Genomic DNA, 21,035 nt, shown 5'->3' on the forward strand with positions numbered 1-21,035 from the left:
GCCAGTGATGCGTGACACCCAGGCAAACTCTGCAAGGGTGGCACCGGCAGTGGAAAGCCTGGGTCAAGTAAAGCCTCGGACCAGAGGGCATAGTCTCCGAGTAAGTAAGTGGTCGCACATTTAAGACAGAGCTGAGGAGGAATTTCTTTTCTCAGAGGGTAATGAATCTGTGAAATTATTTATCGCAGAGAGCAGTGGAGGCTAAGATAGACAGATATTTAATTAGTAAGGGAATCAAGGGTAATGAGGGTAAGGCGAAACAGTGGAATTGAAGATGATCTCATTTAATGGCAGAGCAGACCTGATGGGCAGAATAGCCTACTTCCGCTCCTACATATTATGGTCTAGGAGGTCAGATCCATGATGGGAGAACTCCAAAGCATGGTTCACTCCCCGAGAACCATGGCTAAGGGCTTCAACACCATGGTGCAGACAAATGCAGACCTCCAGGACTGACATGTCAGATGATGGTAAGGCTTCTGGAGATCACTCCAGCTGTCCCTTTGTCCCATGGAGTAATCCAGGGGCCCATGAGCACATGGAGGGAGGAGAATCCGCTGGAGCACATTCCGGGTCCTTCCACCCAGGAGAGTCTGAGGGTGACCTGCCCAACTGAATTCCCCCATTTCTGATACCGGCAACTCACGGGTTGCAAGCCGAATAGGGTGACGCAGCAACACCAATGCCATCTGAAAGGAGGCCAGGGCCCTCCAAGTCTCAGCCCTCCAGAGAACGCCCGCCAAGGGCATCCCAGCGAACACTCACCTGATGTGCACCCTGGGAATACACCTAGATGTAGTGGGAGGGTATGCAAATGTAAGGAATTGTAGAGGCATAGTGCGGGCTCGAGTGAAGTGAGGCACAGATAGTTGGGGACTTTATCACTTGTAACATCGGCACATGTCACTGTATTAAATTCTATTGGTTTTCACAATCTTAAGGCCCTCACTTTTCTTCAACTCTTCCCAGTGGCATAGCTCTTCTCCTCATCTGGACCAAAGATCTTATCATGGGCCCTCAATGTCAGGCAGACAGTGAGGTACTCTCATAGCGAATGTTTCATTAATTGTGAAAGGGCTCAGGCTTGAATCAGTGAACCCTAGACCCTCACCCCAATACTCCTTTAGTGCGGAGGGACAAAGGAATCTAGGGCCAAATCTGACTCGCTCATTAGCCGGGGAGTTAGCATGCTGGCAGCAGACAGACAGGAGTCAGATATAAGGAGTAGCTGAGGAACAGCACAGACCATTCCTCATTGCGAGTTGTCATCGCCCTCCTGCATTCACTGGTCAGCAGACACTCAAAGACACCCCAGCGCCAGCACCCTGATAACTAAGATTTCGGCAGCCCTTATTCCATGGCTGCGGACAGGGTCATGATGGACTGGGGTGGAGAGGGATGCTTCTTGAGCTGTCAGACAACATGCTAGTCATATTGCGTGAAGTGGAAAATGATGAGGGTTTCCCGCGACCTCTTGCCCATGCAAATGATTCCCTCTCCGCCTGGCCTCCATTCTCCGGCTCCTCCTCGGCCTCTTCCTCTATTCCTTCAAGGATTTCCTTCTCATCCGAGGAAACATGATGTTCCTGCAGGCCTTCTCAGTAAGGTCTTCGCCTTGCAGCTGAGCCAGGTTATGTAAGGCATAGCAGTAAACCATGGGGACTGTACTGAAAGGCCTGCTGTCGAGGCAGCGGGAGTACATCTTGAGGAGGCTAATACACCGCTCTATCACAGACCATGTGGCACTATGAGCCTTGTTGTATCAGGCCTCTGCTTCAGTCTCAGGCCCCCGCACTGTCATCATCAGCCAAGACCTCAGGGGCTCTCCCTTGTTCCCTACAAGCCACTCCTGCAGCCCGGGGTAAAACTCGAAATTTCCAGGGATTTGCGATTGCCTGAGGATGTAGCAATCATACATGTCCCTGGAAAATAGGCAGGCATGTGCATGAACCCTCATCTGGTGGTCACACACCAGCTGGACATTGAGGGAGTGGAACCCCTTCCTGGCACCCGTGCCATCCCATCTTCACTGCATGACTGGCTCAAGACTATGCCTTCGCCCAATCAGTTACCTTTGGCCTCTTGTCTGGTGCTCCCCTCCCTTTTTCTCAATATCACAGGGGTCCTAACCAGAGGTTTATATGATTGTCCATCCCGCACAGGCAGAGTCTACTTTATGATGGTGTCCGCCTTGGGGGCTACTGGATACTCAGTGGCAGGCGCTAGGGTCCAGCAGATAAGAAAAAGCAGTCCCTCTGGACCCCATGTACCCAAGTGTTTATTCTTGAACCCTGAGCTTTCAACCTCCTTGACTTTGAACTCCTTGACCGTGAGACAGTGGGCAGCTCACACTGTTAAGGGTTATTTCTTGGTGACCAGTTAGTTTGATGAGCATGAGTTTCAGGAATGTTAGAGGAAACAATTGTGTTCTGCTTCCAGGGATAGTCAAAGCTAGGAGGCATCCTTCTTACTCAGGTTGCATAATTCTGAGTCCTCATTACTGTCAGGCTTTCACACTTAAGACTCCTGGACAGCCACTCCATAATTTTTTGCCTCCACCCTCCCCCAGGCTAGGAACTGTGTTGGCTATCCTATCGGGATCTGATCCACCCAACCCATTAGGCCCACCTCCTTCACTCTCATCACACCCTACCCCGCCCTCCCACCCCATGTGGCCTGCACACACAGCCGGCCCATTCTCTCTTACCACAGGCAGCACACACACTCAGGACAGTAAAAACCTTTTAAGTAACATAGGCAGCAGGCTTCAGGGACCGCCACACCAGCCGCGACCCCCATCCCGGTAACCCTGATCACCCACCCCGTCCCTCCAACAGCCACGAGAACTCCACCCTTCTCTTCTGGAGCTAGACAGTGGGCTCTGCACCCTTAGACTCCTTCCTCCCTCTCGGAAGTCATGGCGCCTGGGGTTCCCGTTTCTAAAAAGTAATAATAATTAGTACCCGTGAGACATCATGTCTGGTGGGTGGGAAGATTTATGAGGTCTGAAGATGTGATGTTATCCTCACTAAGTATATTATAATAAATTCAAATTGATTAAAATCAGGTTCGTGCCCTCGCGTCATCGGAGAAGGCCTGGGAAGATTGCATTCTGCAAATCCCATTTTTGGCCTCTCGCTTTATTTAGCAGCCATTATGGGATTTGCACCCATAATGTGCAAATAGGCCTGTTAAATTCCGCCTGTTATGTTTTGTTCTATATACAACAATAAATAACATTCAAGATTGGAAGTTTGATGGAGCCTTTTGAACTCATAAATCTCAGCTTCCTATTGATTTGCACAGGAGCCATTGCATAACCAGAGCAATTCCATTCATCTTTATTTAATTTAAATTTAAAATCAGTAAAAGGTCAAGAGATAAACAGAAAATACAGACACCCTTTCTGAGCCTGTAATGTATGCTCGGAACATTTGTCATTCATTATTACTGAACAAAAGCCAAACTTACTGGTACAGTTGCTTCTTTCCCAAAGTATTTTCCTATCTGTGTCCTTCCACTGACGAAGATACCAAGAACAGGTTCTAGTTGCCTTGTTTCAACTAATTTATCATCGAGGTATAAAGTGACATCTCTCTCGGTTACCAGGACTCTCAGCAAGTGCCAGTTTTCATCAAACAACGCCTTGAGTAAGATAACATTCGATAAAATGTCAGTATTTGTATAGTTTAGTTTGCGTTTTCTTATTCTCTTCATATCATAACTGTTCATCTGCAAACAATCTCTTTTGGCTCTGAACTTCAATGTGCAAGATTTATCATACACTGCTTAACTCATGTTAGCTCACTAGGCTAAATCGCTGGCTTACCAAGCAGACCAGCAGCACGGTTCGATTCCCGTACCAGCCTCCCCGGACAGGCGCCGGAATGTGGCGACTAGGGGCTTTTCACAGTAACTTCATTGAAGCCTGCTCGTGACAATAAGCGATTTTCATTTTCATTTTCATTTCAATAATAATAATCGTTATTAGTGTCACATGTAGGCTTACATTAACACTCTTCTATCTGCTCCAGGCCTCCCCCAAATCCCCAACCCCCCAAACTCCATGCCCCTTCTATTCCCCTTCCATTATCCCCCTGCATACTCCATACCCAATCTTCTAGTTTCCCGTATGTACAAAACCGATGAGGTGCACAGGCAAATTTTTGACATTCCCCTGAAGCAAACATAAGTAAACCGCTTTGAAAATCTCCTTTGATGTAGGTTGCAGTCAGTCCCACTAACCCTGGAACAGAACCTCCCAGTTGTTTCAGAAACTTAGACCACCTATCCTTCACCCCTCACTATATACACCCACTGTTCCATGGCCCCTCACGCCCTCCATGCCACCTCAACAGCCGCTCACCCAATATCCACTATGGGCAGATCTCAGAGGCAATGTGGAGATAAAAAAATATTAATAATAATGTTTATTGTCACAAGTAGGCTTACATTAACACTGCAATGAAGTTACTGTGAAAAGCCCCTCGTCACCACATTCCGGCGCCTGTTCGGGTACATAGAGGGCAAATTCAGAATGTCCAATTCACCCAACAGCACCCCTTTTGGGACTTGTGGGAGGTAACCGGAGCACCCGGAGGAAACTCGCGCAGACACAGGGAGACATGCAGACTCTGCACAGGCAGTGACCCAAGCCGGGAATCGAACCTGGGTCCCTGGCGCTATGAAGCAACAGTGCTAACCAATGTGCTACCGCAACGCCCAAATAGATATATAACACAATGGACTATGAATCACACAATAATTCTCCTCATAGTACTGAGCAAATTCAGACATTTCATTGGAAACTGAGAGGTAAAGCATTAGCGGAAATAGGTGATCTGGACAATCAATCCAAAAGAACACTATTATTTTCATGGAGCTGTTCAGTGAATGATCTAATATAATGCTGTGACTGACGTGGTGGTACAATTAATTAAACAAACTTTCAATTATAAAGATCTCACATTTCTGTAAGTAGAGCTTTCATCTGGATGGCCTTGAACATTAACAGTTTATTTTAAAGGCCAGCTTGGCAGAAGGGTTGAGAACTAATGGATACTGAAATAAGATTATTGGCAAAAGAACCAGAGGCAACATGAGGAAAATCTATTTTATGTAGCAAGTTGTTAGGATCTGGAATGCACAGCCTGAGAATGTGTTGGAGGCAGATTAAATTGTGGTTTACAAAATAGAATTGGCTAATTATCTGAACAGAAACAATTTGCAAGAGAAAGGGATTAGTTGCATGCTCTTACAACAGGGCTGGTTTAGCACAGTGGTCTAAACAGCTGGCTTGTAATGCTTACAATGCAGAACAAGGCCAGCAGCGTAGGTTCAATTTCTATACTGGCCTCGGAATGTGGCAATGAGTGACTTTTCACAGTAACTTCATTGAAGCCTACTTGTGACAATAAGTGATTATTATTATTACAAAAAAACAGACTCAACGGGCCCTCTTGGTGCTGTAACTGGTCTATAAATTTTGGATTCTTGGCAATAAAGCACGAGGGCACATATGGCCAGAATTTTGCACAGATGTATCTCAGCCACGACACTGGGGTGCAATACCAAGTTGAGGTCAATCATCCTCTTGAGGTAAGGAGGGAAGTAGAAAGCGAGAGGCACTATGATCCACTCTCATTCATCTGACACTGGTATCAGTACATCAATGGATATGTGCGAAATCAGCTGCTACCTCTACAGCAAAGGCACATGCCCAACATACAAAAACACAAGACGGGGAAACAATGTGGATGGGGGCAGTAGGAATATTGAGCTCCTTGCGACCTTGAAATCTAAGCTAAAAAACTTTGCACAGTAGCATCTGACCATTCAATGTGCTGGTCCATGTGTCCTGAGCCCTGAGAAAAATTTGACTTTGAGTTTCATTTAAATTTTGCCATCAACCTGTAGCATAAAATGGGCAGCGCACTGCAGCTCACTGGTCAGGCACTGAAGAAATAATGAGCTGGCTGGTAGGTCAGAAAAGAAGGTGATCCCATGGGGAGCGCAAACAGATTAGCAGTGGGCCCAAATTCATTTGTCATCCACAAAAGAAAACCTCAATATTTTGGGGTGTATTATTGAGTGGCTGCCAAAGGTCTCTTTAGAAACTGTAAGTAGAAATAGGGAGAGTATGAATAATAAAATTCTCTACCCAATTGTTCCTAATTTTACAACCCCAGTCATACAGGACATTAAAATCCATGCTGAAGGAGCTGATTGCCTGTTTCAGATGGGGCCCTCAATGAATAATGACCCAACAAGCCACCTGACAGTCATGTGGCCTGAATTCTCCAGTCGTTTGCTGGCGGCATACCCAGCCCACGGGTTTCCAGGCAGCATGGGGTGGCTTCATGGGAAACCCCATTGACAATGTCGGGAACAGAGAATCCTTCTACCAGTGAATGGTGTGCGTTTTGGAGGCGAGAGCAGCAAGAAAGGGAAGGATGATCTAAGTACAGCTCAGCAAAGGATAAGGTGGGGAAAATGGCAGACGGGGAGCCCAGAGATCAGACAACGGGAGGAATTGCAACAAGTCCCGGGAGGTGGCCACCACACTAGCGAGGTAGCTAGCACCAGGATTCATGATGAAGAAAGAGGCCGCGGCACATCCCCCGCAAGGGGGAAGGCACCTAGTAGAGGTGGGTGGGGGGAAGCGATAATGGATACCGGGGGTGTGGTAATCAGGGGAATAAACAGAGGGGTGGGGGGTTTAGCTAGAGGATGGAAAGAAGATGGTGGGGGTGGGGTGGGGGGGGGGGGTGGGGGGGAGGAGAGGGCACCTTAAGGGAGAAATAGGGGAAGAAAGATCGAGGACATTAGACCGGCTACAACAGGCCACACATAGCGACTTGGAACAAAATGGCGCTGCAAGCAACAATTTGGGAAGATCCCTGGACGAAAGGAAACCCTGGAGTGCAGGGGCTCATCCACATGGCGAACACACAGTTAGTGGCCATATTGGATGCCCCTGGACAAAGGGAAATACCAGAGCACAGGGGCTTGACCTCATGGGGAGAACAGTGACCGTGGCCATTTTGGACGGCCCACAAAAAAAGGAAAATCCCGGAGTGCAGGGGCGCGTCCACCAGGTAAGTATGGTTAATCCAACAGGAGCGGGGGGGGGGGGGGGGGAGAAATATTCTCCATCAGGATAGTCACCTGGAACGTTAGTGGACTTAATGTCCCAGAGAAAAGATCCAGAGTCTTCGTCCACCTGAGAAACATGAAAGCCAATATAGTCTTCCTCCAAGAGACGCACCTGAGGGAGAAGGACCGACTGTGGGTAAGGAAGGGCTGGGTGGGGCAGACATATCATTTCTGCTACGGGACGAGGGTTAGGGGGTAACCATTTTGCTAAATAAAAGGATGATGTTCACGGTGACAAAGACGGTTACGGACCCAGGGGGATGGTATGTCATGGTCAGTGGTGCCCTCGACGGGGAACCGGTAGTCCTCGTTAACATGTATGCTCCCAACTGGGACGACACAGAGTATAAAGAAGACCAGGGTGGAAACCCCGGACATAGATATGCACCGACTGATCATGAGTGGGGCGGGGGATCTCAACAGTGTACAGGACCCACTGACAGACAGGTCGAATCCCAAAACGGCGAAGATCTCCAACATAGCAAAAGAACGCAACCTATTTATGGAGCAAATGGGGGCGGTGGGCCCATGGCGATTCACCCCTCAGGGGAGAAAGAGTTCTCCTTCTTCTCCAAAGTACATAAAGTCTATTCATGGATCGACTTCTTTGTAATGGGAAAATGGGTGCTTTTCGAGGGCTGGTAAGGGCGGAATACTCCGCAATTGTAATCTCTGACCAAGCTCCACATTATATGGATGTGAGGTTGGAGGCGGGCCATGCGCAATGCCCCCCATGGAGGTTGGACACAGCCCTCCTGACCAACGCGGCTTTTTGTGAAAAGTTATCGCAGGCCATAGACGAGTATATTATTAACAACCAGAACTGGGAGGTCTCGCCCTCCACGTTCTGGGAGGCGCTGAAGGCTGTGATCAGGGGAGATATTATTGCTTTTGAAGCACCAAGTGAAAGGGAAGAGAGGGTGGCTAGGCAACAGCTAGTTGACTCCATACTTGTGGTAGACTGACGATACTCCGAGGCCCGAACCTTAGAGCTCCTGGCGGAGAGGAAAAAGCTACAGGTAAACTTTGATCTGCTCTCCACGAGGAAAGCAGTGCACCAACTCCACCAGGCTTGTGGGACCCTGTACGAGCACAGAGACAAGGCTAGCCGTCTGCTGGCTCACTGACTGAAAAAGCAGGCAGTCACGAGGGAAATAGCACAGATCAGGGACAGCAGAGGCAAATTATTAGCAGAACCGAAAAAGGCTTCGAGACCTTCTACCAGGGACTGGGAACCCCCAGCAGGGAACTTGAGGATGAAGCAGTTCCTTGATGGACTAGACATGCCAGTTGTGGGGAGGACAGCCTGGAAGCAGCGCTAGAACTGGGAGAGGTCATGGAGAGTATTAGCTCCATGCAGACGGGGAAGGCGCAGAGACCAGACGGTTTCCCAGCAGACTTCTACAAAAGAGTTGCGACAGCACTGGCCCCGCACTTGCGCGAGATGTTCACAGACTCGCTGGTGAGGGGCACTCTGCCGCCTACGCTCGCACAAGCCTCAATCTTGCTGATACCTAAAGATGACAAAGACCCAACCAAATGCGATTCCTACAGACCCATCTCGCTACTAAACGTAGACGCAAAAATATTGGCCAAGGTCCCAGCCAAAAGGCTGGTGGGCTGTGTACCAGAGGTGGTTGCAGAAGACCAAACGGGCTTTGCAAAGGATAGACAGCTAACTTCGAACATCAGGTGCCTGCTGAATATGATCATGACCCCCATCTGGGGAGAGAACACCTGAGGTGATTGTCTCCCTGGACAGAGTCGAACGGAAGTACCTCATAGAGCTGTTAGAGGGTTCGGGCTTTGAACAGGGTTCACCGCCTGGGTGGCACTCCTGTACAGCGCTCCCACGACGAGCATACGGACAAACACCACCAGCTCTGAGTACTTCCAGCTGTATAGGGGCACAAGGTTGGGATGCCCGTTATCCCCACTGCTGTTCGCGCTAGCGATCAAGCCACTTGCGATCGCGCTCAGGGCGGCAAAGAATTGGAAAAGGATCTGGAGAGAAGGCAGTCTCACTCTATACAGATGACGTGCTCCTCTACATCTCGGACCCATGAGGCAGCATGGACGGAATCATGGCACGCTTGAAAGAGTTGGAGCCTTCTCAGGCTAGAAACTTAACCTGAGCAAAAGTGTAATCTTCCCGGTGAACCCACAAGGGGGAGGAGGAGAGCTGGAGGGGCTGCTGTTTGAACAGGCCCAAAAAAAATTCCGCTACCTCGGGATTCAAATCACTCATGGCTGGACAGGGATCCACAAGGAACCTGACCAGCCTGATGAAGGAAGTTAAAAAGGACCTGCAGAGGTGGGACACACTCCCACTCTCCCTGGCAGGGAGGATGCAGACAATCAAAATGAACGTACTGCCCAGGTTCCTCTTCCTGTTTAGAAACATCCCAATGTACACCCCAAGGCCTTTTTCAACTCACTAGACAAACTGATGATGCTGTTTGCATGGGGGAGGGGGCTCCTCCCTCCGGTCTCTAGCCACGGTAGCACTCCCATCCCCACCTAATAAATATTCAACGAGCCCCAGTGGTGGTAGCAACACTCCAGTCGTGGAACCAACTGTGACAGCATTTCGGGCTAACTGAGAAGCCCGATAAAGCCCCCATCTGCAACAACCACAGGTTCACACCGGCGATCATTTACTCCTCCTTCAAAAGATAAGACAGAATGGGGGGACGCTGCCAGTTAAGGACTTTTACACCAACAACAGGTTAACAATGCTCGAAGAGTTGACAGGAAGATTTCAGCTGACTGGGGGGAGGGGGGGGGGGGGGGGGGGGGGGGGAGAGTTACGGACTTAGGTACCTACAAATCAAAAACTTCTGATGAAAAGAAGCAAGGACGTGCCCATGAACACCAAGACAGTCACTGCTAGAGGACCTGTTGGACATCTTAGGGACAGGGAACTATGGTGACATGTATGGACAAGTGCTAGGTGGGGCCAAACTTGGGGTTTGAAATATGGTGGGGACTGGAGTGAAGAACTGCATAGGGTCAACTCCACCTCCATATGTGCAAGGCTGAGCCTAATGCAGCTACAAATGGTACACAGAGCGCACTTAAATAAAACCCGAATGAGCAGGTTCTTCCGGAGGTGGAGGACAGATGCGAACGGTGCCAAGGAGGTCTGGCCAACCATGCCCATATGTTCAGGACTTGCCTCAGACTTGCTGGGTATTGCCTTCTTTGAGGCAATGTCCAAAGTGGTGGGGATGAGGGTGGAGGCATGCACGAGAGTGGCAGTATTTGGGGTATCAGAACAGCCAGATCTCTTCATGGGGAGGAGTGCCGACACCCTTGCCTTTGCGTCCCTAATCGCCCACCGGAGAATGCTGCTCTGCTGGCGGTCAGCAGCACCACAAAGCTGCAGACTGGCTGTCCAATCTGTCGGAATTTCTCCAAATGAAGAAAATTTAATTTGTCATCCGATGGTCTGAAGAAGGCTTCCACAAAATGTGGGAGCCATTCACTCGGTTGTTCCAAATCCTGTTTGTAGCCAACAACTAGGAAACCAAAGATCAGGAGGAGGTAGCTACGACACAGTAAGGAAGAGGGTGGGGGGTGTTCAGGGGAACAAGGAACTCAGCCAAGCCTAACAAAGGAACCAGGAGACACCGGTGGAGGAGGGGGGGGGGGGGGCAACAACATCCTGAACCATAGGAAGAAAAGCAAAGGGAAAACCGGTGGGAGTTAAACATAGGGGACCACAATCACCACAGCAAACACTGTAAGGAAGGAATAAAATAAAAGGAAGGAGAAACTGTGATGTATTTGTGTAAATAGTCAAAACCGATCTTGGTGTAAATAGAACATAGAACAGTACAGGCCCTTCAGCCCACGATGTTGTGCCGACCACTTATCCGAATCTAAGATCAACCTAACCTACACCCCTTCAATTTACTACTGTCCATGTGCCTGTCCAAGAGTCGCTTAAATGTCCCTAATGACTCTGACTCCACCACCTCTTGCTGGCAGTGCATTCCACACACCCACCATTCTCTGTGTAAAGGACCTACCTCTGACATCTCCCCTCTACCTTCCTCCAAAATTATGTCCCCTCGTGACAGCCATTTCTGCCCTGGGGAAAATTCTCTGGCTGTCCACTCTATGCCTGCCTCTTATCACCTTGTACACCTCTATCAAAAATAGTTGTAGTTTTACTTATATATTCTCTTGTTTAACTCCTGCTGTTCATATTTATATTTGTTTTGTATTCCAAAAACTCAATAAAAAATACTTTAAAAAATAAATAAATTGCAGATCCACATGCCTCACATTACTGCCTGCTAAGTTTGCTCAATATTGGGAGGGGATCTACACCCATAATAAGACCTCTGTGATAGTTTTTAAAAAAACAATGATGGTGAGAGCACAGAAGTTTTGAAGAAGTAAATTTAATAGTTGATAGAAACACAATGCATGTAATAAATGCACTTATCTCATAAGTGGCTTCTTGGGAAAAATCATGCAATGAGGAAATACAGCAAAATAAACAGGAAAATAGCTAATGGACAAAAAAAGTTAACAAAAAGATGGTGCTTCTTGGACTGGAGAAGAGTTGGAAGTTGAGTACCCAAGGAGTGAGGATTGGGAAAAAGTGTTGTTTTCAGTTATATAAAATTGATTTAAACTTGGATATGTCGTTCACAATAGCAAAATATGTTGAAACAGAATGAAGGAGGAGACAACAAACAAACAGAACTGCAAAATATCCAGAACATAGACAGATTAGTAGAGTGAAACTGGCAGGTGGCAGTTATAGTTCAACATGGATAAGTGTGAAGTCATTTATTTAAAGACATAAAATAGAAATATGATTAAATATTTCACGCAAAGGCATTGAGCTGCATTTTATACAGGTAGCAGAAGTCATGCCTCTTGAAAGTAGGAGGCAGGCTCACTTTGGTCGATGGCAAGACCTTGGGGGGGGGGGGGGGGCATATTGCCAGCTGAAACTGCCATTCTATCAGAGGGTGGCAGCTCAGCAGTGCCACTGCTGGCAGTGGCCAATACGGAGGCTAAAGCTGAATGAAAAGGGCATGTCCATGGCTGGGTTCCCTCAAGGGAAATGAAATAGGATCTGGGACTATCAGGGTCGGGAATGTTTGTTAAGTACTATTGCTGTGGAGGGGTGGGGGTCCTGCTCAGCTTTCCCTCCCCCCACCATTTTCCACTTTTTTATGTAACCCCAGAACTACAAGACAATGGCAATATTTAAAAGAAATGAGCCTACAGATGGAATTAGTAATGAAAATAAATGATAGTTTTTTTATACCCACAGAAAATGTTGCATAAGTATTGTGGCATTAACATAAATATCAACATTGCAAGGGTTAATGAAGTGTCGAGAGTAGTCAGTAGAGGGAACGACAGTTACAGCTATATAAGGCAGTGATGCTAAGCCTTGTGGGGAGTCTGGGAGAGTGTGCAGGAGTTAGCTAGTGAGAGTCAGATGTACAGATAATGGCCGGGATTCTCCCCTACCCGGCGGGGCGGGGGTTCCCGGCGGGATGGAGTGGTGTGAACCACTCCGGCGTCGGGCCGCCCCAAAGGTGCGGAAGTCTCCGTGCCTTTAGGGGCCAAGCCCTAACATTGAGGGGCTAGGCCTGCGCCAGAGTGGTTGGCGCTCCGCCGGCTGGCGTGGAAGGCCTTTGGCGCCACGCCAGCCGGGGCCGAAGGGACTTAACCAGCCGGCGGAAGTCCGCGCATGCACTGGAGCGTCAGTGGCTGCTGACGTCATCCCCGCGCATGCGCAGGGGAGGGGGATCACTTCTGCCTCCGCCATGGTGAAGACTATGGCGAAGGCAGAAGGAAAAGAGTGCCCCCACGGCACAGGCCCGCCTGCCGATTGGTGAGCCCCGATCGCGGGCCAGGCCACCGTGGGGGCACCCCCCGGGGCCAGATCGCCCCGCGCCCCCCCCAGGACCCTGGAGCCGCCCGCGCCCCCTGCTCCCACCGGTAAGGTAGGTAGTTTGATCCACGTCGGCGGGAGAAGCATGACAGCAGCACGCCAACCGGCGCGGAGCGATTCCCGCCCCCGCCGAATCTCCGGTGCCGGAGAAATTCAGGTCACGGCGGGGGCGGGATTGACGCCGGCCTCCAGAGATTCCCCGATCCGGCGGGGGTTCGGAGAATCCCGCCGAATGTAAGTGAGAGCAGATCTTACTTTGAACCAGTAGTGAGATTAGCTGTAGATGAGTGCAGTTTAGATGTTATTGATCAATTGTGTATTCGTAATGAGTACGTGTCAAATCCAAGTTAGTAGTGTAAATAAATTTCTAGCTTTGTTTAAATTAAAGCTATTTTGTGGTCTCTGTGAACATTACCTTAACCATCCTGAAATAAGCAACACAAAGAACATCATAGGTATGTCTCTACTGAAGAGGCTATCAGACAGAATTTAAGGTATGTTCTACCTTTATCAGAGGAGAAGTGAAGGTCACAGACTGTGTTTCATTCATCATATGTGTTGTATAAAAAACTACTGTATTGTCTTCACCATTCAGGGTAATTGCTGTTTGAATTGTGCCATCTTGAGTTAGTATTCTCCACAAATCCCATTTTTCTTTACTTGCAGGTCTCTTCAATCGTAATGTAGACACAAAGACATAGGAAGGAGGAAGGCCATCGGGAAAAATATGCCTGTAATGAAAATCCTTGATTTATGAAGAACATAATACTCCACAAAATGTAAACAATGCTTCAATGAAAAGGTAAAACAAACAAAGTTTCTAATAAGTAGATCCTGAAAACAAATACCTTGTTTTATCTGTTAAATCAGTCTGTGGTGTAACACTATAAGCTTTTTTTCTACTGTAAGAGCCTTGAATTTTACTGGCTTTTTTCCTAATATCTAATCCAACAAGGATATCAAAACCTTTTTCATCTCGAGATGCCACGGGTATTCTTGTAGGGCACACAATTTCTGAAGAGAACACAAATAAATGTTTTGCTATTAAAGTTGACATATACACTGGCATATATACACACAAACAGACACATGACACCCGCCCCCCTCCCACGACCAAAAGGTCTGTGGTCAGCCTACCCACCTGAAACCCGGCTCCCCGCAGCAATAACTAATTAGGCGGCAGCTCTGTCGTCTCAGCGGCACCTAAAATGAGTAGTGGCCACTGCTGGGACTGCCAGCAGTCCCTGAAGACGACAACTGATGGATTCTAGACTCAGGTAAGTCCAGGATTTTGGATGAGTCTGCCTTGCAGACTCCAGTACTAGTGGGGGGAGAGTTAGGAGAATGGAAGTGGGGACTGGGGAGGGGGGGGGGGGGGGGGGGGGGGGGGGGGAAGAGTTGGGAGCCGTATTTTAGAGTTGGTTGAAACACTTAAAGGGGGTGTGTGATCTTGAGGATGCGGCTGCCTCTGATGGGCACAGTGATCCCCCTCCCCCAAAGGAGTACACCCCTTACTGCCCGACAGCATTCCATACAGTGAAATCTAACGCGTTTCGCACCTTACTTTTGCCTTCCCCTGCCACACGTATTATAGCAGTGGAGGCAGAATGAGATCCTTGAATGATCATTAATTATCCCCTTAAGTGGTCATCGGTTGGCAACTCAGAGGCCTTAAAAGGTTCAATGATGGGACAGCTGCCTGACGTATTACCTGCCACCGTAGCATGGGAAATAGGTTGGGGAGGGCTGTTTGGTGGCAGAAGATCACCTATTTTATTTTACGAGCAATCCCACACCTTCGAATATGCTTCCAGGGGCTGTAAAATGCACCCATGGAAAACACCTAGAAAATTTGGCAGGGTAATTATTCATTAAAATGCAGATTTTAATAACTGTTATTAAGTTAAAGGGTTTAACAGGCTAGGCTGAAAATTTGACATTCGTACTTTCAAATTAAATGTAATGTAGCAAGGGAATTGAAAACAAAGCAAGATTTCAAAAATTGTCAAGTATCGAAAATATTGTTTCTAACACAAAGCTGGGCTACAGGCATAACATGAGAATATAAGAAAACAGGGCAACAATAAATTATTTGGCTAACAAGTCCATTTTTCCACAAACCGCATACAATTATTACTCTTATGGACCCGATTCAATTACTTATAGATATACGATAATGGAAAATGTAATTTGGCTGATTTTTGTTGGTCCATCATGCTTGATGCCAAAATTTCCTACTGATTTCTTAAATAAATACAGTTGTTGGCCTCCAGTACTTTATACAAAAGACTGTGCAATGTGTTAATCACTCGGTATAAAGATATTCCTGAGATTTGCTTTTATTTAGATTAAACTTATCCAAAGCTTGTAATTGATTTTGAAATGATTTTCTGGAACCATCTTTCTATACTGTACTGTTTATCTCCGATAACTCTATGATACCATCCCTCAGCCACCTACTTTCAAGATTAGAAACAGAGGGTGGAATTTTCCATTTATGAGACTAAGGCCAAGATTCTCCTTCCCCACGGTGGTGGGACTTGCTGCAGGGGATGTGGCAAACCAGCCAAAAGTCCATTGACAATTTTGTGATTCATGTACCAGGGCACCCAGATCCCTCTGTGTCGAGTTCTGCAATTTTCTCTATTTCAATAGTATACTGTTTTTCTATTATTTCTTGTCAAAGTGGACTAGTTCATATCTTCCCACATTATTTCCATATGAAAATTTTTCCCCACGCTTAACCTGCCCATATTGGAAGGGGGGGGTGGGGGGTGGGAGAGGGGGGGTGGCAGAGATGGATGTCTCAGCACCCGCGTGTCTGCCATGCCAATCCCTGGATTGTGTGTTCCCATTCAGAGGCAACCCAGCCCCAGCCCGCCTGCCCCACTGACTACCCATAACTCCCACTGACTGCAGAGGCTTCTGGCCATGCGGCGGAAGGCTATTGCTAATTGGGAATTGGCAATCGTAATTAATTGAGCAGTTCACAGCTCCCAAGTGGATCCCCATGGGTAGGCGAGCCATGTGGGAGTTATTGCCTCACATCCCAATCATGCCAGGTCATTCCAGGGTTCCAGTCGAGACTTATGTGGCATCTCACAAGCTACAGCCCACAAGTCACAGATAGCCTATTTGCCTGGGCAGCGAACTACATACACTTTGACATGAACCAAGCCCAACAAGATGCCCGGGCATCAGGATTCCCCGCCATCGATGGGATACCTCAGATTCAGGGGATAATAGATGGCATGCATGGTGCCTTGTGCACACCGAGCCATCAGAGAGTGCCCTATACCAATACGAAGAGGTTTCACTCCCTGAACGTTCAGCTCGTGTGCGACCACCACATGAAGATCATGTATCTGTGTGCACGCTTCCCAGGGAGTTTGTACAACAGCTACACCCTGGGGCAGTTCAGCATCATCGGCCTCTTCGCAGACTACTCGAGGATGCCCAGTTGTCTAATGATGCCAGTATGGAGGCCGATGACTGATGTGGAGACCAATACAATGAGGCCCATGTGGCCACCCGGGCTGTCATTGAGCGGTGTATTGGACTCCTCAAGATGCAGATCCGATGCCGCGACCGTTGTGGTGATGCACTGCAGTACACCCCCATAGGGTTACCTGCTTTGTGGTGGTCTGCTGTGTCTTCCAAAACCTGGCACAGCAGCAGAGTGACGTGTTGCAGGTGGATCCTCCGCTCTGCGGCATGCGCTGACCTCCAGGTTGGTGACTGCTCGGTCCTCGGTCCTCATCCGGCAACCTCCGGGGTCCCTTTCTTGAAAGTGGTGAGAATCATGTTATCTGGCACCCTGTCGAGAGTCTGGGCCCTCTCCCGTTGCCGCTCATGTGGTTCACTGTGGTTGGGGGAGGGCGCGGGGGGGGGGGGGGGGGGGGGGGGGGGGGGGTTGTGAGGGAAGGGTTAAGGAGGGTTGAAGGAAGGATTGGGAGAGTGAAGGAGGGGTTGGGGGTTTGTGTGGGGGTGAAAGGTTTCGGAGGAGGGTCCAGTGTAGGTTGTTGACCTTCTTACGGCACTGAGAATCTATCCTCCTGGTCAAGGTGTCCGAGATGATGACGCTGTCACTTCATCTCAGGCGGCACTGCCGGCCGTGTAGCTCACCCTCCGGGACCCTTGGGAGAACAGGACATCCCTTGGCCTTGACCGCAACTAAGAGCCTCCCCAGGTCTGGGTCTCCAAATCTTGGGGGCAAGTAGTCTTGGCACCATTGCTGTGAGCTTAGTGGGGTTGGCTGTGCAAGAACTATTTAAGTGCTGCACGACCTTGTCAGTGGGGGGCTGGTGTGCGAGGTCCCGACAAATCAGCTGGTGAGCTTTCAATTGCGGCGTGAAGCCCACGGGGCCTTCTTAAGTGGGCCAATTAGCATGGTATTGTGCTGCTGGCCTCGCCGGGCCAAGTACCTGGAAGCTCACGGCAGTTCCTGCTCGCTGCCACACTTCCAAATCTTTCTGGAGAATCGCACCCATAGAACTTTTTTTTATCAGTGGCAAGCTGAAAACGCCGACCTGACTAGCGCATCAAAGATTGGGCAGCCATTTTGAAAAGGTGCCAAATATCTTAGTGAGCTCGAGGGTCCTCCACAACCCCCACCCACGGACAAAGTTACCACCCACACACATGGGCCCCCTTCCAATCTTTTGGAGGCCCCTTCATAACCGCCCTTCACTCCCCACCCTTCATAGAATTTACAGTGCAGAAGGAGACCCTTCGGCCCATCGAGTCTGCACCGGCCCTTGGATAGAGCACCCACTTAAGCCCACACTTCGAACCTATTCCTGTTACCCAGTAACCCCACCTAACCTTTTTTGGACACTAAGGACAATTTATCATGGCCAATCCACCTAACCTGCACATCTTTGGACTGTGGGAGGAAACCGGAGCACCCGGAGGAAACCCATGCAGACACGGCGAGAACGTGCAGACTCTGCACAGACAGTGACCCAAGCCGGGAATCGAACCTGGGTCCCTGGAGCTGTGAAGCGATTGTGCTAACCACTGTGCTACTGTGCTGCCCCTCGAAAACCCCGTCATCCCCCATTTCATGGGCTTGCCCCCCCGCGCCCCCCCCCCCAAGGCTTTTGGCAGTGCCACTCAGGCACCATGGCACTGCCCCCTAGCACTCTGCCAGGCTGCCAGTGCCAAAGTGCCCGGGTGGCAGGGGGTGAGAAAGGGTGCCACCCTGCCCTGCCCCCAAACAATCAGGGGGTCCCAATGGCCTAGGCGACCCAGGTGCCATTCTGACTGGTTCACATTTGCGTGGGCCAGTACAGCTGCGGTCTCCTCGGCAAGGCTGAAAGATCCTGGGAGTCGGTCAGATCCGGCGTCAGCATTGTTGAGTGAGCAAAACAGAAAAATACTGGACAATCTCAGCAAGTCTGGCAGCATCAGTGGAAAGTGAAGGGAGCTAACGTTTCGGGTCTGGTTGGCCTGAACTAGAGAGAACTGGAAATTGCAGAGACTAAATGCAGAATAGGTGACCGCTTTGCAGAATACTTCCGGAATACGTCCGCAGCAGGATGCAGACCTTCCTGTCGCTTGCCACTTCAACTCACCGTCCTGTTCTCACGTCCACATGTGCGCTCCTGGCCTGCTGCAATGTTCCAGTGAAGCCCAGCGCAGACTGGAGGAACAGCCTTCTGATTAGGCACGTTACAGCCTTCTGGACTTCACATTGAGTTCAACAACTTCAGATTGTGAACTGTCTCCACTACCTTCACCTCATTTCTATTTCCATCAATTTACTTTAATTTCTTCCATTGTTCTGTTTTTCCCTCACCATTGTTTAACAAAATCTCGTTAGATCTTGTAGGGCATCACAACCATCAGGAATCCCGGAAGAGAACTCTCGCGGCATTTACCAGCCGTGTCCCTTCCCGATTCCGGCAGGACACGGACGGTAAATCGCAGCCAATTTTTCATTCAAAAAATTCATACTGACTTTGAGTGGGTTAACCCTTTCCCTGGCTACCCTCTTTCTCTTTATTTGCATATAAAATGCCTTAGGGTTCTCCTTAATCCAGTTTTCCAAGGGCTTTTCATGACCCATTTAGCCCTCCTAACTCCTGATCAAATTGTAATTTTCTAAGTTACCTGCTATAACCTCTTTAATAATGGATTCTAGCAATTTCCCTACAAATAACAAAGAACACTACAGCACAGAAACAAGCCCTTCAGACCTCCAAGCTTGCGCTGATCATGATGCCTGTCTAAACTAAAACCTTCTACACATCCGGAGTCCGTATCCCATTATTCCCATCCTATTCATATATTCATCAAGATGTTTCTTAAACGTCGCTATTGTATCTACTTCCACCACCTCCCCCGGCAGTGCATTTCAGGCACTCATCACCCTCGGTGTAAAAAACGTGCATCGCACATTTCCTCTAAACTTCCCCCCTTGCACCTTAAAACTAAGTCCCCTAGTAATTTACTTTTTGCCCTGGGAAAAAGCGTCTGATTATCCACTCTGTCCATGCTACTCATTATTTTGTAAACCTCTATCAGGTCGCCCCTCAACCTCGGTTGTTCCAGTGAAAACAATCCGTGTTTATCCAACCTCTCCTCATAGCTAATACCCTCGAAACCAGGCAAAATCCTGGTAAACCTCTTCTGTACCCTCTCCAAAGCATCCACATCTTTCTGGTAATGTGGCAACCAGAATCGTACGCAATATTCCAAATGTGACCCAACCAAGGTTCTGTACAATTGCTGCATGACTTGCCAATTTTTATACTCAATGCTCCGACCGATGAAAGCACCATGCCATATGGCTTCTTGACTGCCTTATCTACTTGTGTTGCCACTTTCAGTGGTCTATAGACGTCTACGTCCAGATCACTCTACCTGTCAATATTCCTGAAGATTCTGCCATTTACTACATAATTCCTAACTGTATTAGACCTTCCAAAATGCATTACCTCACATTTGTCCAGATCAAACTCCATCTGTCATTTCTCCACCCAAGTCTCCAGCCAATCTCTATCCTGCTGTATCCTCTGGCAATCCTCTTCACTATGAGCACCTTCACGAATCTTTGTGTCGGCTGCAAACTCACTAATCACATCAGCTACATTTTCCTCCAAATCATTTATATGTACTATGAATAATAAAGGTCCCAGCATTGATCCGTAGGGAACACCACTAGTCACAGCTTTCCATTCAGAACAGCACCCTTCCACTGCTACTCTCAATCTTCCATGACTGAGCCGGTTCTGTATCCATCTTGCCAACTCACCTCTGATCCTGCGTGACTTCATCTTTTATACCAGTCTGCCATGAGGGATCTTGTCAAATGATTTATGAAAGTTTATGTCGACAACATCCACTGCCCTTCCTTCATCAATCATCTTTGTCACTTACTCAAAAACCTCGATCAAATTAGTGAGACATGACCTTCTCTTCACAAAACCATGCTACTTATCGCTAATAAGTCATTTTGTTTCCAAATTTGAGTACATTTTGTCTCTAAGAACCTTTTCCAATAATTTCCCGACCCCTGACATAAGACTCATCGGCTGATCATTTCCTGGATTATCCCTTCTTCCCTGCTTAGACAAAGGAACAACATTGGCTATTCTTCAATGAGGTGGGACCTCACCTGTAGCCAATGAGAATACAAATATTGCAATCAGGGCCCCAGCAATTTCCTCCCTTGCCTCCCTCATTATACTGAGGTATATCCATCAGGCCCAGGGGAATTATCCACCTTATGCTTTTTAAGACACCCAACAGCTCATCCTTTTTGATATCCACATGACTGAGAATATCTACACACCCTTCCCTAGAAGTCCTTCTCTTTGGTGAATACTGATGCAAAGTACTCATTTAGTACCTCACCCATTTCCTCTGCCTCCACTCTGTCTTTGAGTGGGTTAACCCTTTCCCTGGCTACCTGTGATGATATGCATCACTGTAAATACACAAGAGG

The 21,035-nt window shown here is 48.4% G+C and overlaps 1 protein-coding gene across 3 annotated transcripts in view; it reads right to left on the minus strand.

Annotated features, from left to right (window-relative positions):
- col21a1 (collagen, type XXI, alpha 1) overlaps positions 1-21,035 on the minus strand; it is a 363,276-nt gene that overhangs the window by 238,728 nt on the left and 103,513 nt on the right. For all 3 annotated transcript variants that reach the window (XM_038800645.1, XM_038800643.1, XM_038800644.1), the window contains exons 4-6: positions 13,933-14,098; positions 13,590-13,815; positions 3,472-3,645 (exon numbers count right to left, since the gene is read on the minus strand). In XM_038800645.1, the coding sequence (XP_038656573.1) occupies positions 3,472-3,645; positions 13,590-13,815; positions 13,933-14,098 (566 nt within the window). The remainder of the gene's footprint in view (positions 1-3,471; positions 3,646-13,589; positions 13,816-13,932; positions 14,099-21,035) is intronic.

This window comes from Scyliorhinus canicula, chromosome 6 (genome assembly GCF_902713615.1).
Source record: "Scyliorhinus canicula chromosome 6, sScyCan1.1, whole genome shotgun sequence".
NCBI lineage: Eukaryota > Metazoa > Chordata > Chondrichthyes > Carcharhiniformes > Scyliorhinidae > Scyliorhinus > Scyliorhinus canicula.